Source organism: Carya illinoinensis, chromosome 14 (genome assembly GCF_018687715.1).
Source record: "Carya illinoinensis cultivar Pawnee chromosome 14, C.illinoinensisPawnee_v1, whole genome shotgun sequence".
In the NCBI taxonomy this organism is placed as follows: domain Eukaryota; kingdom Viridiplantae; phylum Streptophyta; class Magnoliopsida; order Fagales; family Juglandaceae; genus Carya; species Carya illinoinensis.
The window spans coordinates 33,344,312-33,367,800 of NC_056765.1; the positions used below are offsets into that span (position 1 = coordinate 33,344,312).

The following is a 23,489-nucleotide window of genomic DNA, read 5'->3' on the forward strand; positions in this document are numbered from 1 at the left end:
GTCTAGGGTTTCTTAGTAGAGTTTTACTACATATAAACACAGTTACGCATTAATATGTATATTAATATTGATTTATTCATACTTAAAATTTAAATTAATATTATTTTTAATCAAATCTATTTTTTGACTAATCACATCACATTGGTGCACAGATTAATACATAATTATGCTTACAACTATATTTTTTCTTCTTAGTATTATTATATACAAATATAATTTTTTTATAAAAACGTAAATCTTATTAATAAAGAATAATTTTTTATATTTTTTAAGTGTGATTGATTTTATTAGAATGGTTTATATGAGATTTGTCTATTTAAAATTTGTACAAATCATTTATCTTCTCTTATATTATTTATTTTATCACGTTATAATAATGTGGTCCCACATAATTTATTAAAAGGACAATGCTAGATGTGCATTCCAAGTAGGCACACTAGTCCAAATAAGTTTTTTTGCTTTTTTAAAAGTATTTTTTAAACATTATTATTCATTAAGAAAAAATAAAATAAATATAAATTTATTAATAGTGACTTATTTAACTATTAAAAAAATAAAAATAAATAAAAATATATGAGTTAACATATTTGAGAGTAATATTATCATCATTTTTCTTATTAAAGAAATTTAAAAATAAATATTCAAAATAAAATTATGATAAAAAATTAAAACCCAGGATTCCCTCTACCCTTAGATGTTTGTGTTTTTAAATTTTTTATTTTTTAATAAACCATATAGTAGCACATTGTGGTGCCGACAAAATGAGTCCTCTAAATTATGAGATATAATAGCATGATTTTTTTCGCTTTTTAAAAGAATAAATTTGAAAATTTACTTCAATTTTAATATGGAAGATAAATTTTAAAAATTTAAATTTTATTATTAGATATGGTGTGACACCGAAAATAAAATAAAAATGTTAATAAATTCATCTTCTAATTTTCCAAAAAAAAGGAAAATAAAAGTATCTTGTATGGATGACTATCAAATTTAATTGTAAAATTGGCTACTTTGTGGAAGGAGACTGTATATAAAATGTTATAAATTATTTTCTTTGATTTGGGACATTTAGAGCGGGGGATTGAACTCAGAATCTTTCTTATGGAGATTAGGTCTCATATTATCTGAGCCACATACTTTTGACAAATGTTATAAATCATTAAAGTGGTGATACATAGTATTTTAACATGATAATTTTGTATAGGATATAAGTATCACGATTAGCTATATTAACAATAAAATATTAGGGTGATCTAAACTAAAAATTATGTGGCCTTGATTAATGTTGCCGCATTTTTTAAGCATGTGGACAGCAAGTGTCACTTTTAGTGTCTTTTATCAAGAAAATAAATTCCAATGGGAGTGACTTTTGTCGTGCTACCATTCTCTCTCCTTTTTGCTTCCTTTTCTCTATCTTGGACCCCATGGTACGGTGCAATCTGATTTGAGGGAGGAAGAATGAGATATAAGGCCAAGAATCCACACCACGAGACTGTAACTAAGGGCCCACTGCCACACATATTGAAGGCAGTCATCCGGCCTAACGCATCTCACTTATAGCCCATGCTTTGGTTTGGTAATGAAGAAAGAGAATTCCTTCTAGCCGGTCGGGCTGCCTTTTCCAATTTAACAGCCACCCAATAATATGTTGACACGTAAGTCTTCCACCTCAACTCCTATGGACTTTTGATACACCGAATCATCCTCACCGAAATCATCACTTTCACTCGTGCTTGTGCCCAACGAGACCTAGAAGTACAATAGTTCGAACCCCTTCCCTGTCGATGAAGGGAACCATCACTTTCACCCGTGCTCGTGCTCGTGCTCGTCGCAGGTGAAGGAGGCAGTAGGGAAATACTTCGCCAAAGGAGCGATTCGTGCTCGTGCCGTCGCAGGTGAAGGAGCGAATCGGGAAATACTTCGCCGCGAATCGTGCTCGTGTCTTCTTCTCTGCGATTTCGACGCCGGTAAGCATTTTTGCAGCCACTGATTTCACACTCAGATTGTCACCACCACTCACGCACACACACTTCAATTTCGTGAATATACAAATAGTATTGAAATAGTCATGAAATTTTTAGGGTTTGTAGTCTCGATCTAAAATTTGAAATTTAGCCCCAAATTTCTGAAATTGGATCTCAGAATTGGGTCGGAAAACTTGGTCCAGGGAGACTTCTAAACACCCACGAAATTAACCAAACAAAAAAGTTTAGTGTGAAAACATAAACAATTGCTTGATTTAGTGGTTTGGTATTTTTGTGTGTTCGATTTCATTTTATTTATTTTCATTTTATTTTCATTTCATGCACAGAGTTATGTCTTACCTCGTGAACGAGCTTGTCGTTAATAGCCTTGCCAACAGGTACCTTGCACACCTGCGCCACATAATCTGCCTTATGTGCTCGTATTCTGGTGTTCTGTTTGATATGTATAACATGATGATATTATAAAACAGAAGCATGTGTTTACCTTCTTGACATTTGAGCCATTGTAGAGAATGTCAACATGGCAAACGTTGGCACCCAGATCAAGTTGAACATTCTCATAGTAATTTGTCTCACAATCAACGTATTGATTATCTTGAAAAAAATCTCAGTGCATTTACTTTCTCTATCACAAGTGATAAACATTCAAAATTGTCTGATTACCTTTTCGTAGGTTTTTACCATTATCGAAGATGACTGCAACAATTGAAATTAAAAATGTATGTATTAAAATAATGATACTTGCAGTTTTGATATGTTGTACTTTGGTTTGTAGGCAAGAAAAAAAGCAAACATATGCATGTCTTTATGTTCAAGTTGGAATATTGTGTTAACATTCTCAGAATTTTTTGCTCTGCTTGGTTAGTTTGTGTTAACATTTTGTGAAATTTATTAGCTGCTTGGTTCTTTTTTAGCAAGCAGATTTTCATGCCTCTTTTTTACAGCAAGTTCTAGAGAATGGCCTCCTCTTCTGCTTCAAGTGAGTGTACTGGAAAAGGGGAAGACAAAGCGTGTGTTGAGCGACCATTTTGCTATTGTGGATGCCAAGCATCATTACGGATTTCAAGAAAATCCAATAGTTTTGGTAGAAGATTTTACAATTGTCTAAATTATAAAATGAAGCAACAATGTGAATTTTTTGAGTGGATTGATCTTCAAAGTGACCAAAACAACTGCTGTAAGCTGACATTGGAGTTAGCGGAACGAAGGAACGAGAGGGTACTTCATGAGCGTCTACGCATCGAACAAACTAGATTCAAATCAATGGAGAAGAAGTACAATAGAGTCTTGATTGTGTTAATTTTGTCATAGTTTTATTTTTTTTGGTTTGTACTGTAATTTAAGACGTCTTGGTTAGTGTAATTTAAGACATGTTTTGGTTAGTTAGTGTAACTTGAACAGATGTAACTGGATGGTTAGTTTATGTAACTGGATGTAACTTGTTGGCCCTTTATGTAACTGGATGGTTAGTTTATGTAACCGGATGTAACTGGATGTTTTGGTTAGTTTATTCTCTAAGTCCATCTTGCCTCTTTGAGTGGAATTTTTTGGAATAAATTGCAATGTATCAATGCTGATTAATACCCTGCTATGTTATACCTGCACGTTACATTTTTGCCCATCCATTAATACGGCTAACATTTTGAACTATGAAATCAAGCATGTTCTCTCTACCCTTATAATCATAAGGGTGAAAAAATATAACAACCTGCATGTTTTTAGCAACCAAACTCCTAACAACCTGCATGTTTTTAGCAACCCGACTAAATTCAAAATGTCCTTAGCTCAATTTTCTCCATACATACAAAGCTTCCAAAAAATATAATGGCACAAAATGCATCTTCCAAAAACAAAATAATCAAAGTTTCCATTTAACAAAGCTTCCGCCCAAATAAAATTGTACTTAGAATCGTTTTTAACAAAATTTAACAACCAAGTTACCAAAAAATAAAATTGTACAAAGCTTCCGCCCAAATAAAATTTAACAAAGCTTCCAATAAACATGTAATTTCCCAAGAACTCTACTACTAGCTTGGAATGAACATGCCCACTCTTCCCAAGCTTCCGCCCACATTACTCCCTGTCACATTAACAATAAAATTGGATTAGATTAACAATAAAGGCGGAATAAATTAACAATACCAACCAATACATGATGTTTCAAGATTTAATTGGTCCAATTCTCAAGCTCAAGCCATGACAGAGTCAAGTAAATTGAATTTTATTTGAGATTATTTGTCCTAGAGCCAAGTTTTGGACAGGCAAGTATGTTTTAGTTCCAACCTCCCAAGTGCCACAGCCGGATGTGGAGGCACCAAAGAAACACTACCCTTTTTAGTTCTTGGATGGGAATGTGCATCCCTTTTAGATAACAAAAGACTCTTGAATTTCTTAAAAATCTCCAACATGTAAACACTACCGCGTAAAGGTGTAGAATAAAGATAAATAGAAAGTAAAGATCATTGGAAAAATATGTATTTTATATCTTTGAATCAGGACCTCTTTTATAATATGCATCTTAATTTATTAGATTTTGATAACTTATACTCTGGAAATTATTTTACTATTAAGATTATACCTTTATATATTTTTATTATTATTGAATTTAGCAGTTAGATCTTAGACATTGTTTACAATTTGATATTATATGGCAACAAATTCTGATGGTTGGAGCTGCACTTGAACAAGACTCGTTAACTTTGTTTCACTCAAATTTTTTATTTATATATAAATCCACCGTAATTTCAATTATTTCACCTAATCCTTTCCCTAAGGTCTGCCAGCTAGTATCAAGGGCTTAGGCTATCACCCTGATAATCAAGTTGATCCAAGGCCTAACCCAATCCAAGCATATTCTAGTTGGTGCCAGAGGAGTAGCAGAAAGACTCAGAAATTCATCTCTTCAATTTCTTTAACAAAGCTTTAACAATTCATCTAAAGATAAATCCGAACCATAAACATAAAAGGAATTCTCTTCAATTTAACAAAACTTTAAACCGATTCAAAAAATAAATAACCCGATTCAAAAAAAATAAAGAAACACAAAGTGTGCGGAAAATCGTTTTTACTTGGGCGTCAACAATCGGTCGACTTTCAGGCATTGTGGTGGAGGTGGCAGCCTCGGAATTGTGCTGGACTGGTGGAGGTGGCGTCGGGAGGTGGTTGGCTCTCAGGCTTGGACGTGAATATCGGCTTAGTGGCTGACTAAAATCGTGGGCAAACCAAGCACGACTCAGCCTCGGAATCGAGGTGGTGGACTGGTGGAGGTGGCGTCGGCGAGGTGGATGGCGCTCAGGTGGAAAAATGTTGGGGTGAGGTTCAAACTCGTTCGAGTTTAGAGAGGGGGTTGCTACTCTTTTCACTCGGTTTCAGAGCTGGCCGTGTTCTCTACAAGCTCGGTTTCAGCTTGTTGCCTTCCATCCTGTGTAACTGGTTCTACTTCTATTAAGGTGTAATAACTGAAGTGTTATCTTTCTATTGGCTGGCTGTTAACAGCCCTTTACCAGCCCGACCGTTTAGAAGCGGCTTTGATGAAGAAATACTCAACAGTCAACACGTACGAATATATTTGACCGTCAGAAAAGGTTGCTGTGCAATGGATATATATCTATTGAAAAAAAACAAAAAGAAACAGCGAAAAACATGGATGACCTTTTCAAATGATTTTCTGCGTGACTTGTAAAAGATAGAACGTTGATCCTACGTACCCATCTACACTGTTTAATTCGAGAATCGAGAATCGAGATAAAGAGTGCATGTAGCTTGCTTAGTTGACAAGGTCACGAGTCGACGTTGGAAATACTTGCTCCACAAGCTTCTTAATTCTAGACTTAGGACATGGGGGTCCAAGTTGAAGACTTGAAGTTGTGAATTCATTCTAGTCATCGTCTATCACCCGCACCACCAATTATAGTTGAATTTTAACATTGAATTGAATTGAGTTTAGATTGAGTTTTTTATAAATAATAATAAATTAAGATGATAATTTAAATTTTGTAAAGTTCATCTAAAATAAATTTAAATATATTTATAAAAAATTAAAAAATATTATAAGTCCTACATATAAAATAATGTTAAATTAAAAAATATTATAGGTCTAATTTGTAAATAAATTTTTGATTAAGATGAATTTAATAATTTAAATATAAAATTAAATTTAAAATTAAATTCCATCAACCAAACGACAGCTTCTCGACTAGTTTTTATATAGTACGTCAAATAGGTGCCGCCAGCTAGACAATCACAATTAAATATTACGTCTCTGTCGTTTGCTTTACTCTGGCTCTTTTTTTCACCTGAAACTAAAGTACCATCACTATTGGTTCTCGGTCTAAACTACGTATTACTGCAACACAACATGACCACGTACGTACACATGAAAAAAAACTAATTCATCTTATAATTAAAGTCCTATATGTTTTGGAAAACACTACTTTCATAAAAATTTGTTCTGATTTATTTTTATTTAATAATTAAGCAAATATTTTTTTATAAATTTGTAATTTTTTATATTTTTTTAAAAAAATTTTAGACCCGTCGGCAGGAGTTTTCGGTACATATTTTCTGAGGATCGAGCTAGGAGCACCGGTGCCTTACCTGTAATAAACATATATAATTTAAAAGCTTGTGTTCGATCGTGTCTGCTTCTGAGAGTTTTCATATATATTGGTACGTTACGTAAAATCATAGAAAACAAATTAATTAAGTTAAACAAGACTCGGACAAAGAGACAGCTAGCTCGTATGTATATATGTATTATTATTATTATTATTATAATTTAATGGAGCCATAGGCTGTCAGTGTGGTGTCCAGCTAGCCATGTTGTTGGGTCGGGGGGTTACCTAGCTAGATAGCTAAAATTTCCTGGATTTTTAATTAGCTTTAAATTAATGCATGCGTGCAAGCATATATATATATATATATAAATATATAATTAACTATTTCTGATCAGCGTATGATACTCAGCAGCGTACTTTTGCTACATTTTAAATAAGGATAATGCTTTATCCACAGAAGGTGGCCACATTGATAATGCTTTATCCACAGAAGGTGGCCACCGAATGTGGCCACCGATTGCACTTTTTAATTTTTTTAATATATATTTTTTAACTTAGTGATTAAAGAAGTGTTTTTAAATGATGTTGTGATTTTTATTTATTTTTAAAAAATATTTAAATATATTAAAAAAATACATATAAAAAATAAAAAACAAAAAAAAAAAATTGTTTTGCCTTTTCGGTGGCCACCGTCGGTGGCGTTTTTCTGTGGACGTAGCAGCGTCCTTTAAATAAATAAAGATAATCATGCGATCGGAACTGTTCATACCAATGAGATCGGTCCCCCTGTTACAAAATCATCAAAAAGGTAAAGTGGCATGCAGCATATATGCAGTTGCATGCGTGGTTAGATATGTAACTTACACGTGGACAATTCGTACAGTACTGCAAATAATTAGTACCCAAATCTCTTTTATTTTCACTTGCAGATCAACTGAATGACATACAAGATTGAGAGGTGACAGTAGTATACATTCATGTGTGTATATTATTTTTTTTTTTTTTGTGATTTTAAGACAATATATTTTTGTTTCAATAAGCTAAAATGATTACATTATACACATAATGAATAACAAATAAAGTTAGATATTAGACGAAAGATTAAACATAGCCTCAATCGAAATCGATCGTGATGTTGGACAGACATAATGTATATATATGAATAATATTATATATTAAACTTTTAAAAAATGCTAGATACAAGCGGGGGGTGTAATCGGCTTGCAAGCGACGTGTCCACGTCATTTAATAAAATGGTATATTTTTCATCTATTTTTTCTCGCTCTCAGTTTCCTCCCTTCCTCCCTCCCTTCATTTCCATCTCCGTCTGACCTCTCCATCTCATTTCCTCCTTCCTCTTCCTCTCCATATCGAAATTCATCCATTTCCATCTCCTCAGTACCAGTTCTTCCATTTCCCTCCTCTCTCTGCTTCTCTCAAGTCCACGCTTGCCATTCTCCTCAGATCTCATTTCCTTTATTTCCCTCCTCAGATCCATCGAAGGCTAGCTCTCCCTTTCTCCACCCTTCGAAAAATTCTCTATCTCCCCCTGTTATCTTCCCCAACTCCCTTCGAAAACCAGAAAGTGAGAAATGGGCCTTCGTTTCAATTTGCTTTTATTTCCTTCGAAATCCCCTTACCTTAATCTCTCTGTCTCTATTAGCTGCAAAGACACAGAAACAGAGTCCCCTACTGCCGTATACAAAGCTCAAGACTTTCTCTGTCTTGCTCTATCTGTTCCATGGGTTTTCTGGTGGCCTACACGGAGCTTCTCCTCCCGAAGCTCTTTCTCCACACGCTTTCAGTTCTGGGTTTCCTTATAAAGTTTATCTCCACCCTGTTTCGCTATCTGGGTCTTGGGGACTTTCTGGAGCATGACATTTCGTGGCCTGACACGCCTGCTCGAATCCCTGAATTCCACTTCGTGTCGGCTGTTCTGATTCAGGAAATCCTTCCGGTGGTGAGGTTCTCGGAGCTGGTGGACTCGTCGGATTCCTGCGCCGTCTTCCTGTACGAGTTCGAGTCCGAGGACGAGATCCGAAGGCTCACCAACTACCGCCACATCTTCCACAAGGGCTGCCTCGACTGTTGGATGGGGTACGAGCAGAAGACGTGCCCTCTGTGCCGAACACCCTTTATTTTGGACGATATACAAGGAACTATTAACGAGAGGCTCTGGGCTGCTTCTGGGATCTCCAACTCCCTTCGAAGACCAGAAAGTGAGAAAGGGGCATTTGTTTCAATTTGCTTTTGTTTCCTTCGAAATCCCTTTCCCCTTCATCCCGAATTGTCTTCGTCTGTCTTCAACAAAGCGAAAGTTGCGATGGTTTTTGAACGAAATGGAAAGTAGATGGCAAGCGTGGACTTGAGAGAATAGCAAGCGTGTGAGATTTTTTTTTTTAATAGATGCTGACGTCAGTCGACTGCACGGCGACTATAATCGACGACTGTACGTAGCAGAGCTCTAAACTTTTATTATATTTTCATTATATTAAGTAAGATATAACTCATTTATTATTATTGAATGAAAAAATATATATATAATAAATAATTATTTAATGATTAATAATTATTTAATAATTAATAATTATCTGAAATAAAAATAAAATAATAATATAATGTATAGAATTTTCTTATCTATCTCGGTGATGATTAATTCATGTATCGAACTAGTCCTACCACAAGCTGCTAGCTAACTTCAATATTGATTATGACGTGTGATTTATATAATAAACTAAATACGATTAATAGTTAGATTAATCATAAAAGAGAAGTTCTTTTTGAAATAATAATTATTAACCCGTTATTATTAAATATTATATATATATATATATATATTTATATCAAACCGGCCTTATTTTGGGACACAAGTCAACTGGCACTTGCAGGTCATCCGAGAAGGTTGCATCGAAGTTTCGAAGACCTTCAGCCTTCACTGTCTGGCCAATTACGTTCATATTCAATGCAGGGACGACATGCATTTGCTGGCAAACTCCTACTTATATTCCATTCCAACAACTCATGTCCATACAAAACAATCCACGTATACTTGACCAATACATCTTGGAACGTCTTTGCGTCAGCTCACACGTCGGCCCCTTCCCCGGCAACTTTAGGCTATGTTTGATAGCTCAATCCTCGTTTGTTTTGAGAATTATTTTTATATTATATTATATTATTTTATTATTATAATATTTTTAAAAAATTTATGCACATAATAAAATAAATAATTTAATTTTTTCATATCTTAAAATAAAAAAATAAAAAAATTTATTTTAATAATATTTTATTCAACTTTCAACTCTTATCTCAACTCATCTCAAATAATTATTAATAAGATTCGTTACTTTTTCAAAATTTTATAAAAAATTTAAACTCATATCAACTTATTTAATACATTTTAATATAAAAATTTAAACGCATCTTAAGTTAAAAAAGTTAAATCTATATCAATAACACTCACAAAATACAAATATTCACAATTCAACTCATCTTAACATCTAAAAGCAGCATTAGTTACATATACAATAAATTTTAGGAGAAGTGTTACATCAGTAAATATATCTTACATAAACAAACTTATTTAACGATATCGATCTATTTTATAATAAAAAAAAATTTTAAAATAATCTAATCATGCTCTGCATTCATGTAACTATATCAATTTATAAGTTTATTTTGATATAATTATTTTAGAGACCAAATATTTTTCAAACGATGCATGACGTTTAATATTAATATAGGGGAATAATATGAATAATCTTACTGAAAATTAAGCTTGGGAGCTAAGTTACGTTAGCTGTGATGTAATGACGTAAGCAGTGGCGATTACTCGTTTAAAGCTAATACTTGAGCATACGTTAGACGACACGGTGAAGTTGACTTTATAAGAGAGTTGATCAATTCCGAGAAAATCATGCATTTAATTAGAATATATTCCTCTGATTTACCATAAAAACGGAGGAGTAGTGCATTGCAAGTTAAAGCATGCTCGTATTTATCACTCAATCAATGGCAAAATCTTTTTGGATTCCTAAATTTAGTGGAATTAATGACAATTTAAACAAATATTTGGATTTCAACTTAGCAAATCCCAACAATTTTTTAATAAATAAAAATATAAATAAAACATTATTTTTTTCAAAACAAAAGTTAAAAAAAAAAAAAATAATAACAATAATAATAAAAGGAAAAATAATAGATGAAGAAAAATGGGAAATAGCTACGCCCTTTAAATAAGTCCTCCCCACGTGGTTGGAAAGTAACAAAACCCCTCCGACCCCCCCAAAAACACCCTCGCTCCCTCTCTCTCTCTCTCTCTCTCTCTCTGCTTCTCTAAGCGCTATATATAATACAATTAACGTTAACTACAAGCTTTGTATAGAGAGGGAGAGACAGACAGGAGGAGGTATAAAGAGGAGCAACTTTTCTTTGCAATATGATCCAAAGCCAACCCTTACCAAAAGCAATCAAAAACAAAATAAAATTCTCACCTTTCCATCAAATTCGGAGTTCTTTTCCATTAATATACATATACATTTGTTGGTTCTCTTAGTAATCCTAAATTTAAGGTACAGCCTTTAATCATCGTTTGGTTTTAAAGCTCTTTTCTTCCATATTATATTGTACTGTTTTGTATTCTTTTCTTGTTGTGTCTGTTTGCAAGATCATACAGAACCCACGACAGAATGGTATATACATTTGTATCTCTGCATTAGCCTTTGTTGTTATGCTGTTTTGATTAAATGCATGTTCTGGGTGTTTTGAATTGGATTTTAATAGGATGATATATGTTGATGCTTTCTTAGATTCCTCTCCACAGAATGGCTTTTCAGCTGATGGGTCTTGGAATATTATTTAAGCTCATTTAGAATAAGCTTTTATCCTATTTGTATGAAATGGGTATTTTCTGTTTTCTGTATTGGGTTTCGGTTTCAAAGATACGTGTTTGTCTTTCAATAGAAAAAGAAAAATGAAAAGCTTTTTTCGGATAGCTGTTTTTGCAGATACCATGGACTTTTCTAATTGGCTTATCGACAACTTACTGTTCGGTAGCAAGCCATTGCTCGGCTCCCCTAGTTATATCAAACATTGAAGGTTCTACCTTATAGACAATTCTATTAGGAGAGAGTGGGTGTTTTTTGGCTTTTTGCCGTTTCAGTCATTTACTTTCAAACCCATTTGTTTTTCAAGGTTATCGATTATCTATTGTTATTTCCATAGGTTTTGTGAATTTAAGCTCGTATTGACAGCAAACTTGCTCTAATCCATTCTTTGAGATGTTTGCCGTATATGATGCATTATCTAATATGTTTCACTTCGATTAACTTCAATGCATTTTGTCTGTTTTGTACTGACAGGAATCTGGTTTTATTGTTCCCAAGACACCTTTCCTTATCAAATGGGGATTTCTTTTTCCTGCCCATTTGCTGAATATGGTGATGTGCAAAATGGCTTGGAATCTATAATCGTCAAGTCCATCAGTTTTTGGGATGACGAAGTCAAAACTCCTGTGCGATCTGTCACTTTCAACAGTGGAGATTCTGAACCCACAATATTCAAAAGCTTGAGTTCTGGAAAGATAGCAATAGAAGCATCGGTTAGACACAAAAGTATAAAATTGGAAAATATGGCCTCAGGCAAGGCTCCACTGGACAAAGAACGCATGGAATCAAACAGCCAACAAAACAACGTAATGGACGATCAATCCCCAAAATCAGATGGTCAGGTGGGGATGGTCCAACCATTACCAATTTCGGATCCCACCAACCAGGAGAATGTGGCTGCAGTGAAGTTGCAGAAAGTGTACAAAAGCTTCCGAACCCGAAGGAAGCTAGCAGATTGTGCAGTTCTAGTTGAGCAGAGCTGGTAGGCATCGGGTTTGCATGCACCCATACTGTCCTTTTCTACAAAATTCTGATGTCTTTCTATTTTTTGCTAATTAAATTATGTGTTGATTATAGGTGGAAGCTCTTAGATTTTGCTGAACTCAAGAGAAGCTCTATATCATTCTTTGATATTGAAAAACATGAATCTGCCATTTCACGATGGTCGAGAGCAAGAACCAGAGCTGCCAAGGTAAATTTCAAACTGTTTGCTCTATGCTATGTTTTTATGTTTTGTAATTTATTTCTAAGTTCAAGCATCTCTTTTTTACTGCAGGTTGGAAAAGGTTTATCAAAGAATGATAGAGCTCAAAAACTTGCTTTACAACACTGGCTTGAGGCTGTAAGTCAATTGCACTGGAAAAATGTTTTAGTTTAAGATTTATCCTTTTCAGTTTTTATTCATCAGTCTTTACTGATTTTGATGTTTCTTTATCTTAAACAGATTGATCCACGGCATCGATATGGACATAATTTACACTTTTATTATGATAAATGGCTTCATTCTCAGAGTAAAGAACCCTTTTTCTACTGGTAATTTTCTTTAAACAAAATGTTTTTGCTTCACTACTAAAATTTTGATCTCAAATTTCAAGAACTTAGATTGGAATATAAATATACTGATTTTGGAAATGTAGGCTGGATATAGGAGAAGGGAAGGAAATAAATCTTGTTGAGAAATGCCCTCGATCAAAACTTCAACAGCAGTGTATCAAGTATTTGGGTCCGGTAGGCCTTTATTTCTTTACTTTATATCTTTTATTTGTTTTTTTTTTTTTTTTTTGCCTTACTTAGGGAGATCCATTTTCCTTTTCATTGTTTTTATAGATGGAAAGGTTGTCGTATGAAGTTATTATGGAGGATGGAAAGTTCTTCTACAAGCAATCTGGGAAGCTCCTTGACACGGTCAGAGAAGACAAAGATGCTAAGTGGATTTTTGTTCTAAGCACATCTATGTGCATGTATGTTGGTAAGAAGAAGAAAGGTGCTTTCCAGCATTCTAGCTTCTTGGCCGGAGGAGCTACATCTGCTGCTGGGAGATTAGTTGTTGAGGATGGCATCCTAAAGGTATAGCTATTGGATCAGAGCTAACTAATTCTTGTGGTAAAATAGAAGAAACTCTTGTAATAAAAGAATTAAAGCTAATACATTTGTACTTCCTCTTAACCATAGTCCCCATTATCACCAGTCTCTTAATAATGATTTCTCTCATCAGGCAGTTTGGCCTCACAGTGGTCATTATCAGCCGACAGAAGAAAATTTTAAGGACTTTGTCTCCTTCCTCAGAGATAACAAAGTGGATCTCACTGATGTAAAGGTAAAACAAAAGGGCTTTGTCTTCTTTGAATGCTATGATATATCTCGCCACCCCCCCCCCCCCCCCCCCCCCCCCCCCCCCCCCCCCCTCCCTCCTCCCTCTCTCTCATAGATAAGCATTAAAAGCCAATATACTGAGGATTTTATTCTGTTATATCCAGATGAGTCCATTTGATGAGGAAGTCGAATCATATAGCAAGCAAAGAAGCAGTAGTCATCTTAGAAGTTCATCTGAAGAAGACTTTACTAAAAACTTGAGTGGCTTGGATTATGAAGAGACCTGTGCCGAAGATTTGACTCGAGAGAAAACTGATTCAACAGAAGAAGACACGACCACTGCATTGGAACTGCCCATATCAAGCCGGTTATCTGGCCTCAGAAGAAAATTTGGTAACCTTGAAATACCGAAAAGGAATGAATTGTATGAGAGGTTAGACAGTGAAAAGCAAGATTTTGGACCATGTCTTAACAGTTTACCAGCAGAATCTCCTAGGGGTGGTCATGAAACAGCAGAAGAAACATTATCTTCTGGACAGGATTACCTGGCTTCAAAGCAGAACTTAGGTGATGATCAGCCTGAAGAGAGCGAAGCAGAAATCATTCCTGAAGAATCAATTCTCAAAAGGATTAATTCACATAAAGGAATGAACTCATATCAATTAGGGAAGCAATTGTCCTGCAAATGGTCAACGGGAGCTGGACCCCGCATTGGCTGTGTAAGGGACTATCCCTCAAAGCTCCAGTTCCAAGCTTTGGAGCTAGTAAACTTGTCTCCAAAAAGTGATGCCCTTTCTAGGTCATACTTGTTTCGATTCGTTAGAGGGCTGAGCTCTAGGGTATTGCTGCCAAGAAGTTCTGGTAGGGAAAATGCTCCAACCACTCTAAAAACTGATCACCATTCATGAACGCAATCCTCCCCATTGATTAGAGGAAATCAGTAACTGCAATTGCTGCATGCGAAGAGTAGGATCAGGAAATCTGTTTGATCTATTCTATTTGTGTGAATATATAATAGATGATATAGGAATTCTTTCTCATTCTTTTCATTCAAAGTCACGTATATATTGTTCCTTCATCTTGTATAGAAGCAAAAAATTGTACAATTTTGTGGGGTTGATGCCCTTTTGAATACAAAAGAAGATAACATTTTTCCCTAGCAGTGTTTATTTCTGAAGTCATCAAACACTAGGTGTTTCTGAGCATCCTCAGCACTGAATATAGATAAATTACCAGAACTAAATTTCCTTCCTTTGGGATTTCAATTCCGATACTATGGTGTTTCCGAGCGTCCTCAGCACTAAGATTCTATTTGGTTTCACTTTCCAACAATTTGTAGTGTTTCTTAGGATTAATATGAGCTCCATGGATCCCCTGCCCTCAAGGTTTCGAACTCTGAACTGGAAGAGAGCTCTAACGTGCAGGCCCGCCCCACAGACCAAAAGAAATGCTGGCCTTGCAGCAGTATATAAGAATAATGTGGCTATTAGAATCCGAGCCACGGTAACGTATTCATTCAATATCAGGTGGTGCTTGTTTAAATGGAAGCCTGTGCACCTCCATGTCGACCTGAAACTCCACCTTCCCGACTGTTTCACAACTAACGGGCTTTGTATAATGGTTCCTTTCACGTACAAATCAAATACTCTGTTTGTAGCTTAGAATCATGGTGGAGCAGCGCTTTAGCCCGTCTCGTCTGAGACAGTAAGGCTTGAAAACGGAGTGAGGAAAAAAAGAATGTTTATATTCATCAGTACGTACGTAATTCAATTTCCGAGTTGCGAAGGTCGGTGTGGAAAACCCAGAATATTTCTGCATGCATTGACATGTCTACATAAGTTTAAGATGGAGAAATTTGTTTATAGTGGCATTCTGATTTTGCGGCCAACAAAAACAAGAAATTCTGGTTTCTTGGACTGTTATACTTCCGCTGGATGAATGTAAGAACGTCTAGTCTACATAGACAGTGACTAGGTGACGAAAACGAATGACAACGTTTTTACACTCACGTTTGTCATTTTCAGGTGCATGCTATAATTGATATTAGGCTTTCCAAGTAGATACTTATAACTTGAAACAGAACATATAGAGACTCAAATAGCGAACTTTCTACAGCCTCTGCTCGCTCATGCCAATCACTGCAGCAACTTTCTTGCTTTTACTTGACAAAAATATATAGACACAACTAGTTTACAGCTACAGAAAATAGATTGGAAATGAAAAACCCTTTCGATTTCTGGGTAGGAAGTTTCAAAAAACTGACAAGCATTGACCATAACGGCAAGTAGTTAAGGCAACAAAATGGCTTCTCCTTTATTGCTACGAAGGGTAGTAGTTCATTCATTTCCACTCACTACTTGCACTCAATTCTTACAAAATGGCCCTTCCCCACGATTCACTACAGTCCATTCATGCTGTTGAATTTGTTGTTTGAATAAATTAATAATGATCAACAAAAATTGAATCAAGATCCGGATGAAATGGCCAACCTCCAACACAATACCAAGTTTATGCAAGTTTAAATTTTATACATAGTTTGCAAGTTTCACCGACCTTTATCGTACACGGAAGATGCTATATTTTACACTGCCTAAGATTAGACTTTGAGGCCGAAAAGCAAGTGAGATTAATCTCAACGAAGAGCATGACTGTAGTCATGGTAATGAAAATTCTTGTAGATGAAGTGAGCCAACCATCTCGAGGATGCATAGAATAGTACTGCCAACAAAACGATGGTTGTTCTTGCAGCTGCTGACATCGCACCCTGCTTGACAGCAGCAACTATCCCAATTGAAGCCACAGAGGCAACTTGAAGGACAACTTCAAGAACATTGAGACCCTTGTATGCAACACTGCAACTGCGGCAGTTCACCACATGAGACCGGTACCTGAAAAAGATTGTAAAAATAGTTTCTGTGACCTATTTCTCATAATGCAGACTAGTTTCAAGGATCATCATATGTAAGAATGAATGCTCGTGTATCAGTCAGAAAGAGCACTTTCTAAAATATTCTAAAGTTACCAAATTACAACCATAACTTCCAGTGTCCTCCAGTTTCAACATTCAAGGTTGCAACAAGAAACAGGTTTAGCTTCTTGTGCAAAGATCCATGGAACTTTTGTAAAATACTTCAAAATTTAAGAGAAAAAGTAATCAATGCCCAATGTCAAATAACTTCATCACATTGGAGCAGGAATACACATCAGTAGTTGTATGAATTACCTATCCATCAGCTGTTCTCTTGGAGGAGTTGGGGGAAGAGCCCCACTGTACTTGCCTCTCCAATCAACTTGCCCTCCAGCATACCTGTTTAACCATTTTCTAAATCCAACCACAAGGGCATCTGACTTTGTTGGCACAAAACAAGCTTTCTGCCAATTGGTAGGACCAGCATCTATTATCTTCCGCTCCTATAGAAAGAGCTCAAGAGTCGGACGCCAAGATTCAAATATTATAAAATGTTACTGAGTCTATAGAATTGTGATTGATGATCATGCATATAAAGAACTTCAGTCATGGCTAAATTCGTTATCCAGTCTGGAGACTTGGCTAAAGACTAGCGCTTTAGTGGGAAAAGAAACAAAATTACCCATCCCAGAGGGTATATTGCAATTCTGTAGTGGAAAAGTGTAGTGATCGATTTCAATCCCATCAACTAACAGCTTTCATAAGACAGACTAGACATTTACGGGTTGAGAAGGTCAGAAGTGAAGTCTCTATGCAGAGTCCAGAAAATAACCAAAAAGAACTGTTGCTATGCGGGACAAGATATGAAATGGGAAGAGATTTTCATGGCTACATGTTACCCCTACTACATATTTCTGTTAAAATAGAAACAAGAGATCTGCAGCTAAATTTGAAAGATTGAAGAAGCTATATGTTTTAACAAATGAAGAATCAAATGTGAACATCAGAAAGAAACACAAGATTTATTGTTGTTTTGTCAGGAACAAAGGGAAGAAAGCCCAAACAAACAATCCATCATGAAAACATAGGGCAATTGAAATGGACAAGCAGAAAAAAGTAGTGATGCATCATGAAAACAATCCATCACGACAACATAGTGGATGAAATTGGGAGGTTTTCGGGTATTGGATTAAGAGAATACAAATTAGCTAGAAGAAGCTATGATGGTATGCAGCAGCTCTCTCTCTCTCTCATGTCACTCACACTCTCTGGCCAGTCGACTAGGTCCTAGTAACCTTCACTCTATCTGGAATTTGGATCATCATCTTAGAGAAAGCAGAATTCTAGGTCTCATCTCATATATGCAAGGAATCACCGTCAAGATGAAGATCTGACTCTGCAGTCAATCTATTTAAAAATATAAATATATATATATATATATATTTCAGCAGTCAATTCACTGTAGTACAGGTGGAAGAAAGGGGAAGCTTCAAGCATTTAAACCTATTTCAAAGAAGTTCTTATGGGTTAGTTGTGCTAGGTAATTAAGTGGTGCTCAAGCCCATATGGAGTCCATAATTGCCACAATGCTACCAAGGCAATCATTGCATCTCTGGAGTAAATTGAAAAAAAAGAACATAATAAGTTACAGAACAATAGGTTGTTGTGAGAAAAGGCCAGGATGTAACTTTCTTAAGGGGAAAAAAATTGGTGACCCTTTTGATCCAGTTGTAAAGGATAGGGTAGTAGCGGACTAACTCAAATCTTGCCAATATAACAGAAAAGAAGAAGGGCATATTTTTCCCCTGAATCTTTACTTTTTTTTTCCACTCTCATAAGACATGGGAAGTAAAACCCCACATGTTTTCTTTTTTAGTAGCAAAACTTTGGAATCTGTCAATATTGTTGATCTGGTGATCTTACAGTAATTTTGATAGTAACTCCGCAAAAGCAAAAGTCAAGTTTAACGGAATATGCCAAATATCTAGATTGAAAATAACTTTGTAATAACATAAGAGATTGGAGTCACCTCAATGTGAAGAAGATATAAATCTGAATCTAAAATCAGGTTTTGTCCCACATGAAACATCCATCGTGGCACAACCTTATCAATCCAAAGGCCAAAGTTTCTTGGGAAGGTCCATATCAACCTGCTATTACCTGGACTAACTGGAACACATATAAATACTAAAGAAAATTTCCGCTGCACTGAAGTTTTCTGCATCAACCAAAAATTACTTAAGCAAGAGTATGCTAAGAACACACCAAAAAAAAAAAAAAAAAAAAAAAAAGAAAAAAAAAAAGAAAAGAGAAAAGAAAGATATTAAGGATTAGACTAGATAGATCCCAACTTTTGCTGATCAGCATAATACGCAAGATTGATCGTTGTGATTTACTACCTTTTTGGTTCCAGCAGATGATGCAGATCCATTAGTTTGATCCACCATGGAGTCAGTATAAGCATAAAACACACAGGGGGGGAAAAACTTGCTTCTGCTCCTCTCGTCTTGATCTGCCTCAAAGCCATTGATGTCTAACCTTTCAATAATCAATTCGAGAGGTCTGCCCCCCTCTCTATCAGCCTTCACTGTGAAGGCAACTTGATCTCAGTTATAAATTAAGAGACCAGAACAAATTGAATGGAAATAAGGATTATCTGAAAATACTTATCTGTTTTTGGGTTGTTGCATTTGCATTATTCCATAATGCGCATATGGAACATGAGCGGGGTCCATAAGATTTTCTATTAATACCTCATAACTGAATGAAAAATTAATACTCAAAGTCAGATTTTCTAAAGAGAAAATATTTAAAAGCATAACTGAAAAACCAATCCCCAATGAATACATGCACAGCTTCTAGTGAGAAATTCATTTGAGGAAACTCCAGATAACAATTTCTTTAGATCAAGTACGAAAATTATAATTTCTTTCGACGCTATTGGCCAAAATAAAAACAGAAACTACTAACAGTAAATATGTAAAAATTTGTGTGCCTAGAAGTTCTATAACATATAGCAGAAAATAGGCCAGATCTTGTACAAAAGTAGCAACAATGAAGTCTCTATTTTATAGTAGAAAACAGGTTTAATTCATAAGAGACTGAAAGACCATACCCATAAGGAATTTCCCTATTTCCCATCAATTTAGTATAAGAAGGATCATCTATTTCTGATATATAGGGTGGTTTTCTCTCCATAATAATATCTTTGTATTGAGGATCGGTGTTTGGCCAAAACCAAACAATGTCATTCTGCACAGTACTTGGATAAACACCTACACATGCTTTCTTGAATGTGTGCACCTGCATAATTATTTGGAAAGGTTAATCACCATAAATGTTGCTTAATAAATACAAGTACTTGTAATTGTATTTTGTGCACTGCTTGAGAAAAGTTCAGTTTCAACATTGTCATATTTAATTTCAACTAAATGATACAAGACTGACACAATTTTATCCCATCTGTCCATTAGTCGTATGCAAGGTTATCATATGTAGACATCTACAACATGCTACAACAATCCAAAAAATTGTAGACTCCAATGCCTGAACAATTAATTAAAAATTTTAGATTCCAATGCCTAAACAACAAAAGGAATGGCCAAGCCAATTTCTTCATATTTTCTTTCTTTCAAGTTTTACCTTTGAAGGGAAGACCTAGAGATTTCAACATCATAAGTCCAGTGGAATGAAGAATACTGAAAGAGGTATGATAAACAAAAGGAATGGCCACAGCACCTGAAGAGAATAGTATCATTAGGGACACATTGATCCTTGTTCATGTGGTTGATTCTCAATTTTCGAGTGCTTTTAAGCAAACAATAAGAATGTGTAGCATAAGAATGACTTGTCAACTTCTTTTAATTGGAAAACAAGCTTGTTGGTGCTCATAAGTGAGCTTCGTGGCCCTCCTCAATCCCATTCTAGAGTAATTGATATACTATATGGTTCTCAAAACTTTGCAACACCAGTAAGAAGATTTAACATTATACTAAAAGAAAGGGTTAACATTATACGCCATAGACACCTTGTTAGCAGAAAGAAAAAACAGTAACATGAATCTTAACCATTTTATTCTAGTCTTTTGAAACAAGCCAATTAATCGTATTTTGATTTTTTTCAACAACGGTGAGGCCAAGTGTTAATATCCTTCAGGTTCTATTATGCAAAATTCTAAAACCAAGTTCCATATGCTATTGTAAGGACTCCTGGATACACGATTGGCATAGTCGGTTCCTTGTATCTATATGGGAAAATATAATAATACCAAACAAGACTGTGATATAAGAGGTTAAAACCAGGGGGGATCCTAGAATGGAGTAGAAAGATTGTCACTGTAAATTTCTAGAATTTATCTTTACATAAAATCTTAAACCTCGCAAGTCTTAAACATTCAAAAGATGGATGACATTATACAAGATGATGAAATAAGAGCATATGGATTTTCACATTTTATCTTTGTTACAAATAACTAGACTTGTATTCACATTAGCCCTGTAGCTGTATGTGTAAGTGGTGTTCAGCTTTCAGTGATTAGGCTTGTTTGTGCTATGGCTTGAGCCTTGGGATCAAGGAAAAGAGAAGGCATACTTGTAGATGCAACTATTTCGATTATCCTAACATACTCGATCTGATTTCATATCTTTATTCCAATTGATTATGCTGTGTAGTCAATGAAAAGGCATAGGTAAAGTATCTAAATTTGGAATCGTGTCACAGACCAATATTAGATACAACATCCCAATATATTCAAAGAATAAGAAAACATCCAAAAGGATTTACACAATGTTGATCCCAAGTTCCCCACGCTTGAAAAATATTACCGGAGGGCCATCAGGAGGTGCTTGGGGGATGAACTTGCAGTCACCAGAGCCATTAAAACACCAACCATGGTACACACACTGCAACCTGCCCCTCTGATCAATCCGTCCTTCAGACAGTGGGGCCAACCTATGAGGGCAGCTATCCTCAAACACTTTCCAAGCACACTCATTCCTATCCCACCACAAAACCACATCAAGACCAATCACTTTTTTCGCATGTGGCACCCTCTTGTCCAGATCACAGACCGGCATAACTGGATACCACTGTGCATACCAATCAAATTTATCATCTTTACTGCGAGTTTCAAACTCTGCGTCAGGTGGGTTTTTGGTTTCTGTTGAATCCGTGGATGATATGGTGGTAAAAACCTTGAATTTTGGTTGGTTTGTACCAACTAATGAGAACGATGAACGAGTTGTTGGGCCAAAATGAAAATTCAGGAACATGGGTTTTCTGAATTGGGTTCTATCGAATGCAGTTCGAATGCTAAGTGAAGTAAGAGAGGAAGCTTTAACAGATTCCATGGCTACTGGTTTCACAGCTCGAACCGGAGACGGCGAGAAATTTGGAGCTGTTAATGTTCACAAGTATGGAGAGGTAGAGTCAAGTGTAAGTTCGTGGCCTGGCTCTGAATCCGTTGAGGTCTATGAAAGCGTGAAAAACTATAAATCGAATGTACTATCTAAGTTGATTATCCCATAAGATGGATAAAGCAGTGTGGGTGAATGAGAAGGGGTCTGAGTAGACTGAGTGTATGGCTCTGCTTGTGGCTTTGAAACCGAATTAACGGCACCAACAGAGTGCTCCGACCATAATAATAATAATAATAATAATAAAAACATAAAAGCATAGCCGCATAATTTTATGATAATCTTCAGTAATTTTTGTTCACGAACCTTCAATTTTTTTGCAAGAAGCTTCCGTCGTCAATGTCAATGCAACCATTGATTGTAATTAATTGAACAATTCAGAAAGTAGAATACATACAGAACTTAACTGGTAATTATTAATCTTCCTTTTTCATCTTAATTAATAATATATCGTGTCATTATCTATAAATTCGTCACGCATTCCTCCAGAAATGCATATTTTTAATAATCTAGTTTATAAATTTATATTTTTTGTGCTTAATAATAATAATAACAATAAGAGTGATTTTAAATATAGTTTTAAAATGTGCAAGTTTATTATTTTAATTAATAAAAAATAAATTCTACTAAAAAAATATATTTTTTATGCAAATTCAAAGTTTGTCCTATAAGAAAGTAAGAATATTTATCTATAAATCAATTTGTCAATAATAATAATATTCTATTCTCCTAAAAATGATATAATTTGAGAATACAAATTCTTGTTGTATCCTAAAAATGGATTTTGGTTAGAATCATTAGTGGAAATCATCATATGATTCTGTTGATATATTCACGTAATTAAACATTTTACAATCAGTAAACTAGATTTATTATCATAAGCTACATTTTCCAACAAAACATGTCTATTTAAACCATGATCATGAACAAGTGCATAAATATACTCTCGAAAGATAAGTGGGTATATGAAGTTATGCTGTCTAAATCTATGTAGTTCTAAATATCCTTTTAATTCCTCAATTTATTTAAAATTAGATTGAAACTTGGGATATGAGATTTGATTTCTTGGATTATTAAATGACACATTCTCCTCTTACTTTTCTCTCTAAGGAAAAGAAGGTAAGGTAGAGTGAAAGTCTTTCTTGCTCATAGGGGCAAGTGAACGAAGGATCATTGGTCTCTAGGGATTGAGTTGAGTGGAAGGGATGGAAGAATTGGAGGAACGATGGTAACAATTACAGCTTTTGGAAGAAGAAAACTTGGAGATTAATCTGGAAGTAGAACATATGACAGAGGTGGAAAAAAAAGGTGACAGAATTGTAGTTGGAAAATTATTATCAAATCGTGTGATTGAGAAGAAAGTGATAAGAGCTACTATAGGGAAAATTTGGAAAGTGGAGAAGACCTTTTTCCAAGACATTAGTCCA

The 23,489-nt window shown here is 35.1% G+C and overlaps 2 protein-coding genes across 4 annotated transcripts; one reads left to right on the plus strand and one right to left on the minus strand.

The window, feature by feature from the left end:
* Positions 1 to 8,282: 8,282 nt before the first annotated feature.
* LOC122295137 (IQ domain-containing protein IQM2) lies at positions 8,283 to 14,909 on the plus strand. Of its 2 annotated transcripts, XM_043104200.1 has the most exons (9): positions 10,805 to 11,112; positions 11,902 to 12,409; positions 12,505 to 12,619; positions 12,704 to 12,769; positions 12,872 to 12,960; positions 13,065 to 13,155; positions 13,255 to 13,494; positions 13,643 to 13,744; positions 13,905 to 14,909. In XM_043104200.1, the coding sequence occupies exons 2-9, from the start codon at positions 11,943 to 11,945 to the stop codon at positions 14,646 to 14,648; spliced, it is 1,914 nt and encodes a 637-aa protein (XP_042960134.1). In that variant the 5' UTR covers positions 10,805 to 11,112; positions 11,902 to 11,942; the 3' UTR covers positions 14,649 to 14,909. The 2 variants fall into 2 exon arrangements, with proteins under 2 accessions (XP_042960136.1, XP_042960134.1); XM_043104202.1 differs by lacking the exons at positions 10,805 to 11,112; positions 11,902 to 12,409; positions 12,505 to 12,619; ... (3 more) ...; positions 13,255 to 13,494; positions 13,643 to 13,744 and adding an exon at positions 8,283 to 8,720 and having other exon boundaries at positions 14,328 to 14,909.
* Positions 14,910 to 16,152: 1,243 nt separating this feature from the next.
* Positions 16,153 to 22,261, minus strand: LOC122295139 (protochlorophyllide-dependent translocon component 52, chloroplastic-like). 2 transcript variants are annotated; one of them, XM_043104204.1, is made up of 7 exons: positions 21,472 to 22,260; positions 19,764 to 19,951; positions 19,319 to 19,408; positions 19,048 to 19,237; positions 18,678 to 18,866; positions 16,964 to 17,151; positions 16,153 to 16,628 (listed from the first exon to the last, which is right to left on the minus strand). In XM_043104204.1, the coding sequence occupies exons 1-7, from the start codon at positions 21,994 to 21,996 to the stop codon at positions 16,373 to 16,375; spliced, it is 1,626 nt and encodes a 541-aa protein (XP_042960138.1). In that variant the 5' UTR covers positions 21,997 to 22,260; the 3' UTR covers positions 16,153 to 16,372. The 2 variants fall into 2 exon arrangements, with proteins under 2 accessions (XP_042960138.1, XP_042960139.1); XM_043104205.1 differs by lacking the exon at positions 18,678 to 18,866 and having other exon boundaries at positions 21,472 to 22,261.
* Positions 22,262 to 23,489: the final 1,228 nt, after the last annotated feature.